This window comes from Oncorhynchus gorbuscha, linkage group LG21 (genome assembly GCF_021184085.1).
Source record: "Oncorhynchus gorbuscha isolate QuinsamMale2020 ecotype Even-year linkage group LG21, OgorEven_v1.0, whole genome shotgun sequence".
Taxonomy (NCBI): domain Eukaryota; kingdom Metazoa; phylum Chordata; class Actinopteri; order Salmoniformes; family Salmonidae; genus Oncorhynchus; species Oncorhynchus gorbuscha.
The window spans coordinates 34,564,741-34,576,872 of record NC_060193.1 but is presented as its reverse complement, the minus strand read 5'-3'; the positions used below and the strand labels follow the sequence as shown (position 1 = coordinate 34,576,872).

Here is a 12,132-nt window from a genome sequence, read left to right as displayed (position 1 = left end):
GAAGTTCGTTTTGATAAGTCTTGGAAATAAAAGTGATGACAACATGTTGGCTCACTATTTAAAACAAAACCATAGTTTTGGAGCAGGTACAGCTGACTAGCGCTTGCTAACTCTACTTAGCATTTTTTACAGATAGATACTTGGAGTCAAAGTATCGATATAATATCGGCCAAAATAATATTGCGATATGTAACTATCGATTTTAATAAATCAGCACAATCTACCTTTTCATTTTTTTTATTGCTGCCGTCTTGGAGCTAGAATTGGGATCATGTATGCTAAACAATGCTGATACAAAAAAAGCAGAACGGAGAGCAATGTATAATTCGGCAAACTTAGCAAATGAGGCAACCATGGTAAGTACATGGGAGCGGCCATCTTCATGCATGTCCGCCATTACTATAACCCCTTTTTCCCCATGGATTTGCCCTTAGCTTGAGTGGATTTCCATGTGGCTGATAAGAAACACGTTTTTTAATCAGGAGCCTATCTTGGTCAGCTATATAATGACTGATATACAGTAGACACAGCACTGCAGTGGTTGTAAGTCGCTCTGGATAAGAGCGTCTGCTAAATGACTTAAATGTAATGTAAATGTGTCAGTCTCTTGAATCCATTCTCGTCAAATCATCATCACTATGACACTAATGTCTCTCTACTGTCTTCATCTGCCTGTCTCTGGATTGTAGCATGCTTCACATCTATGTGCTCTTTTTCTTTCTCCCTCTCTCTTTTCTTCGATGTGAAGGCTGTGAGTCCCGGGGCACCAGAGGATGAGAGCAAGCTGTCGGTAGGTCCTGTCTAGTTTGTCTATGTTTATGTCTGTGTCTATATGGCTAGTCTAACTTCTTTCTTTCCTTCCATACTGTACTCAAGAACCACGCGTTCTCTGTTTTATGGGTCCAACCTGCCTGTAGTATCTCTGTCTTAAAACTTTTTTATTGAACCTTTATTTAACTAGGCAAGTCAGTTAAGAACAAATTCTTATTTACAATTGACGGCCTACCTCGGCCAAACCCAGACAACACTGGGACAATTGTGCGCTGGCCAATAGGACTCCCAATCACGGCCGGATGTGACACAGCCTAGATTCAAACCAGGGACTGTAGTGACGCCTTTAGCACCGAGATGCAGTGCCTTAGACCGCTGCTCCACTCGGGTCTGTCTTTGCAATTCAAATATTACTCTCTCAGTACATCACTAGTGCTACTGTGAGTTATTATATAATGATGCCTACAGTTTCAAACACTTGAAGACCAGTTAATATATCCAAAATTCTAAAACAACGTTTTTGATCAGAGTGTTTTGCTAAAAGTCATTCATAACCAATATAGGCAACAATGAAATATTTACATTACATTTTGTCCAAAAAGGCCCCAAAACTGTTTTGAACAGCAAAATAACAATTCTCAGCGGATTCCTCTAAGCTGCATACTTATGGCCTTTCACAAACAGCGCAGACAGTCTTGTGCGTCCCAACCCGCACACAACCATATGGCCTTGAGAATTAGCAGCTGACACCTCCAGATTGGGCCGAAGCATCACCACAGGCCAGCCAAAGCGGGCACACTCAAAACAGCTGCCTATTTACATTTACATTTACATTTAAAACAGCTGACAAATTGGTGCATTCACCTTATGACATCCAGTGGAACAGCCACTTTACATGACGGTGGCCGATATCCCACATATCTCAAGTTCAGCTGAAACCACCAGAGTAACCTTGGCAAGGCTATTTTGGCGATATCATGATGACCACTTTAGCTGTAATCGGTTGCTTTAACCTATGGAGTGGTGCATTCTGTCTGATACCTTGTGCCTGTTTCAGCATTAGCTACTATTGAATTAAGCTTACATTTAGCATGAAAGCTTGTGGATTTCATGCAAAGGATGAACGGTGAATCATATGCAACAGAGTCTCATTAAAGATTATGCTATTGGGCACAGTAGACCTGTCAGAAGGGGCTTTGATTGCTGTGTTGGAGGTGGAACTGCGTTAGAGCTGTCAAATACACAAGCGGCTCCTGACAATATATTGTACCTAAAGCGGACATTGCCATTGGCTGCATGGAGTTGCATTAACAGAAATCCCATGAAGACTTGTTGACGAAATATGTTTTTCTAGCCACAGTTACAATCCATTTTTCACATTGGAATTTTACAAACATTCACGTTAATTGTGTGTTTGGTGTAGGCTTACCTTGTCCTGACAGTTTTAATAGCCGTGTAATTCTCTATCAGAAAAGTTGAGAATTCCCTGTCAAGTAGAGAGACAAGGAAGCCCAGCTGGCTTAGCTAGCCTACACCTACATTTTCTTTCTCTTCTACCTCAGTAGCCGAACATCGCTCTGGCCTGGTAGAAGTGTCGCTGCCGTGTCGGCTCTCTATAGCCGACTGGCCGGTACTCTGCAGGGATCCCTCCCCAAAGGAGTCTTCCCCTTACCTAGAGTTAGTAGGATGCTCCTGAATTACTTGGTTTTCAATCCTACCAACCAGCCATGGATATATGTCACTTACCGTGGAAGTTAAAAACAGCCACCTCTGGCAACAGGGGGCCTACTTGTCGAAGTTAAGCCCGGACTGGACTCTAGACTGGAGTCTAGAAACAGCTTCGCTGCCCTGGATCCAGAGGTTCTGACGCCTTCTTCCCTGGGGGCTTCTGATATGAGATTGGATCCGGAGGTACCTGCGCCGTGTGTTCTGTCTCCCTCTCCTGTGGCTTCTACCTCAGGTTCAGATCCTCAGAGATCCCCCTATCCTCAGAGATGCCCCTAATACTCCATCTCATTCATTATCCACAATGTATACTACAGCTGGCTCGGGTCCTTCGGGTTCCACCGTCCTTCAGTCCTCGAGAGGTTTGCGAAAGAACGGCCGGACCTCGTCGGCCATTGCACTAGCTGTCGTCATCGGCAGCTTTATGATAAGAAACATCTCAGTTCCTGGGGCAAAAACCCTTTGCTATCCTGGAGCAAAACAAGGCTGCTTCCAACCATTCTGCGACAGCTGCCGGGAGCTGACACAGTCATAGTCTATGTGGGGTCAAACGACATTAGGAGGGCTAACTCGGAACTGCTGAAAATGAATTTTAAAGGAGGATTAGCTCTGAAAACTTCCGTGGGGCCGTGGGTGTGAAAGATTTAGCAGGCTACTAGCATTACACACCTGGCTAAAACTTTCCTGTAGCTCTGTTGGAATATATTTTATAGATAACTTTGACACCTTTTGGAAACCGAAGATGCTCTACATGAATGATGGAGTCCATCCAAATTATCTTCGCTCCTAGACTCTGTCTACACATTTCAAGGCTGCGTTGAGACAATGACTTATCAATGACTCAACCCCAGGTTAGATAATCCCTACCATTGTAATGGTGAGTTGTAGTAATGCTGGAAAAAATTTACATAATCCCAGGTGTGTTGGCAGTCACAATGAAAGTAACTTTTATGTCCCTCTAACTCCCCTGAATGCGTCTGTCGATCCTATAGCTATTGTATACAGTAATCATGTGTCTATGAACCAGCGTTATATTGTTAGCACTGAGGCGGTGTGCCCTAGTAGGAAGTCCACTGTTTGAAGCTCACCCTGAACTATCAGCTCAAACATACAGTAAATAATAATAAGCTTCATAGTAAAGCAATATAAAACATCTAGCATTCCAGAAAAGTGATAAAAATAGCCTACAATGACATATATAGCCTAGGTGACAAGGTTCATGTAATCAATAACTTGGTAGTAACAGATGACATTCATATTCTGACTTTCTGAAACTCACTTAGATAATACATGTAATGACACAGTGGTAGCAATACATGGCTTTAACATCCACAGAACAGACAGAAACGCCAATGCGGTGTTGCAGCCTATATTCAGAGACAGATTCCTGTAAAGCTTAGAGAGCATCTCATGTTAAATATTATTGAAGTAATATGGCTACAGGTTCATTAGCCTCACCATTCTTGAGGGAAGCTGCTATAGACCATCAAGTGCTAATAGTTAGTTTCCGGATAATGTGTATGAAATGCATGTGATGTTCAACAGAGAGGTATATTTTCTGGGTGACCTTAATATTGACTGTTTTCATCAAGCTGCCCACTCAATAAAAAGCTTCAATCTGTAACCAGTGCCTGAAACTTGGTTCAGGTTATCAGTCAACCAACCAGGGTATTTACAAACAACACAGGAATTAAATTAAATCATGTATTGATTACATCTTTACTAATGATGCAGAAATCTGCTTTAAAGCTGTATCCAAATCCATCGGATGTAGTGATCACAATATAGTAGCCATATCTAGGGAAACCAAAGTTCCAAAAGCTGGACCTAATATAATATATACACAAGGTCATTCAATACGTTTTGTAATGATTCCTATATTGAGCATATAAAGAATATTTGCAGGTCTGTGGTGTGTAATGAGGAGCAACCAGATGCTGCACTTGATACATTTATGAAATTGCTTGTTCCAGTTACTAATAAGCATGCACCCATTAAGAAAATGACTGTAAAAACAGTTAAATCCCCGTGGATTGATGGGGAATTAAAGAGAGGGATGAGGCAAAAGGAATGGCAAATAAGTGTGGCTGCACGACCGATTGGCAAATGTACTGCAAATTGAGAATTCATATGATCGGTCTGTAAACAATTGTTGGGAAAATTACTTGTGTAATTCACAAAGTAGATATCCTAACCAACTTGCCTAAACTATAGTTTGTGAACAAGAAATTTGTGGAGTGGTTGAAAAATGACTTTTAATGACTCCAACCTAAGTGTATGTAAACTTCTGACTTAAACTGTACGTAAATTGTGTGCCCTCAGACCTAAAGGGAAGCAAAAGTAATTCCGCTACTCAAGAATAGCAAAGCCCCCTTTACTGGCTCAAATAGCAAACCAATTCAGCCTGTTACCAACCCTTTGTAAGCTTTTGGATAAAATGTTGTTTGACCAGATACAATGATATTTTACATTAAACAAATTGACAGTCTTTATGCATGCTTATAGGGAATATTTAACACAAATGACTGGCTGAGGTTTGGCTGAGAGTCTGGGAGAAATTTGCTGAGAGTAATGGATTATAAAAAGATTGTGGGAGCTGTTTTGTTAGCTTCAGTATGGCTTTTGACATTATCGATCATAGTCTGCTGATGGCAAAACATATGTGTCATGGATTTACACCCCCTGCTATATTGTGGATAAAGAGTTACCTGTCTATATTGTGGATAAAGAGTTACCTGTCTAACAGAACACAGAGGGTATTCTTCAATGGAAGCCTCTCCAACACAATCAAGGTAGAATCAGGAATTCCCCAGTGCAGCTGTCTAGACCCCTTACACTTTTCAATCTTTACTAATGACATGTCACTGGCTCTAAGTAAATCCTGTGTGTCTATGTATGCGGATTACTCAACACTGTACATGTCAGCTAATACAGTGAGTGAAATCACTGCAATACTTAAAAAGGGGCTGCAGCCAGTTTTAGAATGGGTGGCAGTAAATAAGTTAGTCCTAAGTATTTCTTTAATTAAAAGCATTGTATTTGGGACAAATCATTCACTAAAACCTGAACCTCAACTAAATCTTGTAATAAATCATGTGGAAATTGAGCAAGTTGAGGTGACTAAACTGCTTGGAGTAACCCTGGATTGTAAACTGTCATAGTCAAAACATGTTGATGCAACAGTAGCTAAAATGGGAAGAAGTCTGTCTATAATAAAGCTCTGTTCTGCCTTCTTAACAACACTATCAACAAGGCATGTCCTAGTTTTGTCACACCTGGAATACTGTCCAGTCGTGTGACCAGGTGCCACAAGCCTTTGTCCTTCAGGTATTTCCTTAGGGGAAGAGCCAAGGACTTGAAAGGATTGTGTAATGGTGCCATTGTTTGTTTGACAGCGTTGACCTCCTTTTGCAGGCTAGGCCACGGCTCCAGAGAGGTGGCAGCTCAGCCTCCCTGCACAACAGCCTGATGAGAAACAGCATCTTTCAGCTTATGATCCACACACTGGACCCACTCAGTGAAGGTAAGCAGTTATCCAACATACACAACACTGTTTCTCTATTCTTGTCTTGCTACTAATGTTTACACAAAGCGACATGGTATGCCTTGTTTTTCTCCACTTCCACTTCCATACAGTGACAGAAAGTTAACGGGTGTTCATAATCCCGGTCCTCTTCAGGTTAACCCAGGACTTTCTGTCACTCGACCAAAGCTCAATGGAGAGAGGATGAGTTGTTGCACATACGTTTTTGCAATTAGATGGACTCTAATAGAACCATGTTCTTCATGGCCTTTTGATAAATAAATATAGGTTAAACCTGTTGCTTGGGTCCTATACTTTATATTGTGATTTATTGTAGCAGAATTTTGCTTGTTATTTCAGACCAGGGCTCTGTGAACATATACAGTACCCCATAGGAGCCTAGTGAGGGCAGGATAGTTCATAATAATGGCTGGAATAGTGAATGGAATGGTATCAAACACATGGAAAGAACAGAAAGGCCCACGCACTGTACATCCCCCTAAATACCACCTTTAATATATGCCATTTAGCAGACGCTTTTATCCAAAGCGACTTACAGTCATGTGTGCATACATTCTACGTGTGGGTGGTCCCGGGGATCGAACCCACTACCCTGGCGTTACAAGCGCCATGCTCTACCAACTGAGCTACACAGGACCACCTACCTTTCAAATCAAACTTTATTTGTCACGTGCGCCGAATACAGCAGGTGTAGACCTTACAGTGAAATGCTTACTTACAGGCTCTAACCAACAGTGCAATTTCAACAAACAAAAAAAGTATGAGGTGAACAATAGGTAAGTAAAGAAATAAAAACAACATTAAAAAAGACAGTGAAAAATAACAGTAGCGTGGCTGTATACAGTAGCGAGGCTATATACAGGCACCAGTTAGTCAGGCTGATTGAGGTAGTATGTACATGTAGATATGGTTAAAGTGACTATACATATATGATAAACAGAGAGTAGCAGTAGCGTAAAAGAGGGGCTGGCGGGTGCTAGGTGGCGGGACACAATGCAGATAGCCCAGTTAGCCAATGTGCGGGGGCACTGGTTGGTTGGGCTAATTGAGGTAGTATGTACATGAATGTATAGTTAAAGTGACTATGCATATATGATCAACAGAGAGTAGCAGCAGCGTAAAATAGGGGTTGGGGGGGCACACAATGCAAATAGTCCGGGTAGCCATTTGATTACCTGTTCAGGAGTCTTATGGCTTGGGGGTAAAAACTGTTGAGGAGCCTTTTTGTCCTAGACTTGGCACTCTAGCACTGCTTGGCATGCGGTAGTAGAGAGAACAGTCTATGACTGGGGTGGCTGGGGTCTTTTTTTTAGGGCCTTCCTCTGACACCGCCTGATGTAGCGGTCCTGAACGGCAGGCAGCTTAGCCCCAGTGATGTACTGAGCCATACGCACTACCTTCTGTAACGCCTTGCGGTCGGAGGCCGAGCAGTTGCCGTAACAAGCAGTGATGCAACCATGCTCTCGATGTTGCAGATGTAGAACCTTTTGAGGATCTGAGGACAAAGCCTTTTCCCCCTCAGGATACTAAAAAGGCGTTACAGCGAAAGCATACCATGCGATTATCTGAGGACAGCGCCCAGCACACAAAACATTACAAACAGTTACCAGCCAAGTATTGGAGTTACAAAAGTCAGAAATAGCAATACAATTAATCACTTACCTTTGATGATCTTCATATGGTTGCACTCACAATGATTTTCATATGGTTGCACTCACAAGAAACTCCCAGTTTCACAATAAATGTTCGTTTTGTTCGGTAAAGTCCCTCTTTATATCTAAAATCCTCTGTTTTGTTGGCGCGTTTTGTTCAGTAATCCAATGGCTCAAAGGCAGTCACAACAGGCAGACGAAAAATCTAAATAGTATCCATAAAGTTTGTAGAAACATGTTAAACGATATTTATAATCAATCCTCAGGTTGTTTTTAGTCATAATGATCGATAATATTTCAACCGGACAATAGCTTCGTCAATATGAAAGAAAAACAAGAAAGGCGTGCTCTCGGTCGGGCGCAGCAAACAGGTCTGGGGACTTTCCACTGTCCACTTACTCAGAGTGATCTTACTCCCTAACTTTTCAGAATACAAGCCTGATGACATCTGGTGGAAGCCATAGGAAGTGTAATTTGAGTCCTAAGTCATGGGATACTCTATAGGCAGTCAATGGAAAACTACAAACATTTAAAAAATCCCACTTCCTGGATGGATTTTTTTCAGGTGTTCGCCTGACATATCAGTTCTGTTATACGCACAGACGTTATTTTAACAGTTTTAGAAACTGTAGAGTGTTTTCTATCCAAATCTACCAATTATATGCACATCCTAGCTTCAGGGCATGAGTGACAGGCAGTTTAATTTGGGCACGCTTTTCATCCAGAGGTGAAAATAGTGCCCCCTACCATAGTGAGGTCAAATATGTTTTTTTCCACCTATCTACACACCCATCTTTCACCCATCCCCATAATAATTCACCCATCCCTGACACTGAAGCATCCCCATAGCATGAAGCTGCCACCACCATGCTTCATATTAGTGAGGGCGTTAGATGGTAGGGGGTAGAAGTGCCTGGTTTTCTCAAGCCATAGCACCTTGCATTCATGCCAAATAGTTACATTTTTTTCTCATCAGACCACATAATCTTTTGCCTTATTCTCTCATAGTCTTTCACGTGTCTTTTTTCAAACTCCAGACGTGCTGCCATATGCCTTTTTCTCATGAGTGGCTTCCATTTACCACTCTACCATAAGCCCAGATTGGTTCAGTGCTGTGCTCTCATCTCAGTCAAGAAACTCTGTAGCTCTGTCAGAGTTGTCAATCAGTTCTTGGTTACCTCCCTGACCAAGGTCCTTCTTGCCCGGTTGCTCAGTTTGTTCGGACAGCCAGTTCTAGGCAGAGTCTGGGTAGTTATATATATTTTTTATTTCTCAATGATGGAGACCACCGTTCTCTTGGAAACTTCCAACACTCCAGAAATGGTTTAATACCATTCCCCAATTCTATCTCAGAGATATACGGATAGTTCCTTTCTGCTCTGACATGCACTGTCAACTGTGGGACCTTGTATAGAAAGGCTTGTTTCTGTCTAAAATGTTTGTCTAAAATGTCTAAACAATTGAATTGGCCACAGGTGGACTCAAATCAAGTTGTAGAGACGTCTCAAGGATGATCAAAGGAAATTGGATGCACTAGAGTTCAATTTGGAGTGGCATAGCAAAGGTGTGTAATAGCTACGTAAATTACATTTCTGTATTTCATTTTTAAAAATAATTAAATGTTTTCACTTTGTCATTGTGAGATATTGTGTTGATGGGTGAGAAAATATATTTTTGAAATACATTTTGAATTCAGGCTGTTACACAGCAAAATGTGGAATAAGTCAAGGTATATGAATAGTTTCTTAAGACACTGTATGTCATGGTGGGAGTCCATATAATGGGACTTTCACAAACACTATTAGCCCACTGATATGTGTAATGCTTTTATCCTAATAAATGGCTGCTTATGGAAACATCTTAAATGTAATGTGAGGTCAGTGTAATATCGGGAATCTAGTGAAGGAGAGCGCTGATTTATTTGAATCCAAGTTGAAAACCTATTAGCTATTTACAGAGAAATTATAAATGGCATCGCGTCAGGGCTGAATATGCTAATTCAGTGGGGAGGTACAGTGTCATTCCAATCTAATACCGTCAAGGGAGTAGGGTGAAAATATCACCCAATTTTGCAATGCAAATAGAAAGGCAAGGAACTTAAGGATGCCCTGAATGATTTGCGTTCCAAAGGATTCTCCATATTAAAGCTTAGATGGAGATTTTTGAAGTTCAGAGAAACATAGCAGCCATGTTTTTATATGTGGGATGAATGTAGTTGAGCATTTCCATTTTTTTTTAAATAAGTGAGTGCCAAATAAATGTTTGAAATGTAGGTGTGAAGAAATATTGTCAATAGTTTAAAGGAGTAAATGACTAGTGTTGTTGACCTGTAAAATGGTCTGCTGTTCTGAGGACTGGTTGTGTAGTTAATTGTACTGGGAGTTGTAGTTGGACTGGAATGATTTAATCTTTTACAGTCTTCACTTACCTGGAAGCTGAGCCTTCAATTAAACGATTCAAAAATAATATTAATAAATTGTGCCCTGCCTGACTGATTGCTAAGTGACTATTACAATGCATGACCTCCTAGTCACACTCCTAGATGCCCCATTACCACATTACCCACCATTATTTACATTTAGTCGTTCCATCTGGCTGATAAAGTTCTAAATCACAGTCTGGTATGGGAATATAAATGTGTGAGGGCGTAGTGTGACGTAGAAATAAATGCAACCATCCAACCTTCTCCATCTCGCAGTTTGTTTAGCAGCCAACTGTATGTGGTTCTCAAATAGATTTCAAATACTTACCATCTGGTGGTTAAATCATTTTGTACCATGTGACCTTTAATTAAGGGATTTGAAACATTGTGCAGTTCCTTTAAAAGATAATGGAATGTTGTTAAGATTATAAATTATTCTGACCAGTCTCAGTCAGTGTTTTCCATATTCTTTACATGGAAAGATCCTGACTATGCAAAGTAGCCTTTATTACTAAACTAAATCAATTTAAAGTTCATTCGTCATATACACAGGATACATCAGGGTATAAACAGTGCAATTAAATGTTTACTTGAGAGCTACCTCTCAACAGTGTAGTGAAATATAGTAAAAATAAAACAACAATAACACAATAAGGCAATAAGTGGTAAACAAATATTAAAAAGTATAAAAGTAGTAGTAAAATTAGCAGCAGTGGAGCATTAAGATGTGGTGGGAAATATACACTGAGTATACCAAACATTATGAACACCTTACTAATATTGAGTTGCACCCTAACCTTTTGCCCTCCGAACAGCCTCAATTCGTCGATGCATGTACTCTACAAGGTGTCGAAAGCGTTCCACAGGAATGCTGGCCCATGTTGACACCAATACTTCCCATAATTGTGTCAATTTGGCTGGATGTCCTTTGTGTGGTGGACCATTCTTGATACACATTCTTTAAAAACGCAGCAAAATTGCAGTTTGTGACACAAACCAGTGCGTGCACCTGGCACCTATTACCATATCCCATTCACTTAAATATTTTGTCTTGCTCGTTCATCCATTCAGAGGACTTCAAGACTTCAAGATCCTTCTTTAACCTGTGTCCTCCCATTCATCTACACTGATTTAAGTGGCATCAATAAGGCAGGTAGCCTAGTGGTTATATTGTTGGGCCAGTGACCGAAAGGTTGCTGGATCAAATCCCCAAGCTGACAAGGTAAAAATCTGTAATTCTGCCCCTGAACAAGGCAGTTAACCCACTGTTCCCTGGTAGGCCGTCATTGTAAATAAGATATTTTCTTAACTGACTTGCCCAGTTAAATTAAAATAAATGAGGGATCATAGCTGCGGTTCCCCATTGCGGGACTCCTGAGTGTTGCAGCGGTCTAACACGGAACCCAAACCGGCTGCACGCGTGCGCAATCGTGCATACATTTATTTTGTACCCTACACCAAACGCGATCATGAGACGCAGGTTAAAACATCAAAACAAACTCTGAACCAATGACATTAATTTGGGGACAGGTCGAAAAGCATTAACCTCTTGGTCCTACCTGGCATGCAGGCGTCCCATCTAGAGCTCTGGAAATGCAAATGCGCTACGCTAAATGCTAATAGTATTAGTTAAAACTCAAACGTTCATTAAAATACACATGCAGGGTATTGAATTAAAGCTACACTCGTTGTGAATCCAGGCAACAAGTCAGATTTTTAAAATGCTTTTCGGCGAAAGCATGAGAAGCTATTATCTGATAGCATGTAACACCCCAAAAGACCCGCAGGGGACGTAAACAAAATAATTAGCATAGTAGTCGCTACACAAACCGCACAAATAAAATATAAAACATTCATTACCTTTGACCATCTTCTTTGTTGGCACTCCTAGATGTCCCATAATCACTATTGGGTCTTTTTTTCGATTAAATCGGTCCATATATAGCCTAGATATCGATCTATGAAGACTGTGTGATAAACGGAAAAAAATAGCATTTCATAACGTAACGTCATTTTTT

At 40.9% G+C, this 12,132-nt stretch overlaps 1 protein-coding gene and 1 non-coding gene across 3 annotated transcripts in view; one reads left to right on the top strand and one right to left on the bottom strand.

Annotated features, from left to right (window-relative positions):
* The window catches only part of LOC124008405 (sodium/potassium/calcium exchanger 2-like), a 162,060-nt gene that overhangs the window by 73,064 nt on the left and 76,864 nt on the right, over positions 1 to 12,132 (top strand). For both annotated transcript variants that reach the window (XM_046319666.1, XM_046319665.1), the window contains exons 3-4: positions 749 to 790; positions 5,911 to 6,019. In XM_046319666.1, the coding sequence (XP_046175622.1) occupies positions 749 to 790; positions 5,911 to 6,019 (151 nt within the window). The remainder of the gene's footprint in view (positions 1 to 748; positions 791 to 5,910; positions 6,020 to 12,132) is intronic.
* On the bottom strand, positions 6,601 to 6,680 carry trnat-ugu. Its single transcript has one exon. It is a non-coding gene; the product is annotated as a tRNA-Thr (tRNA).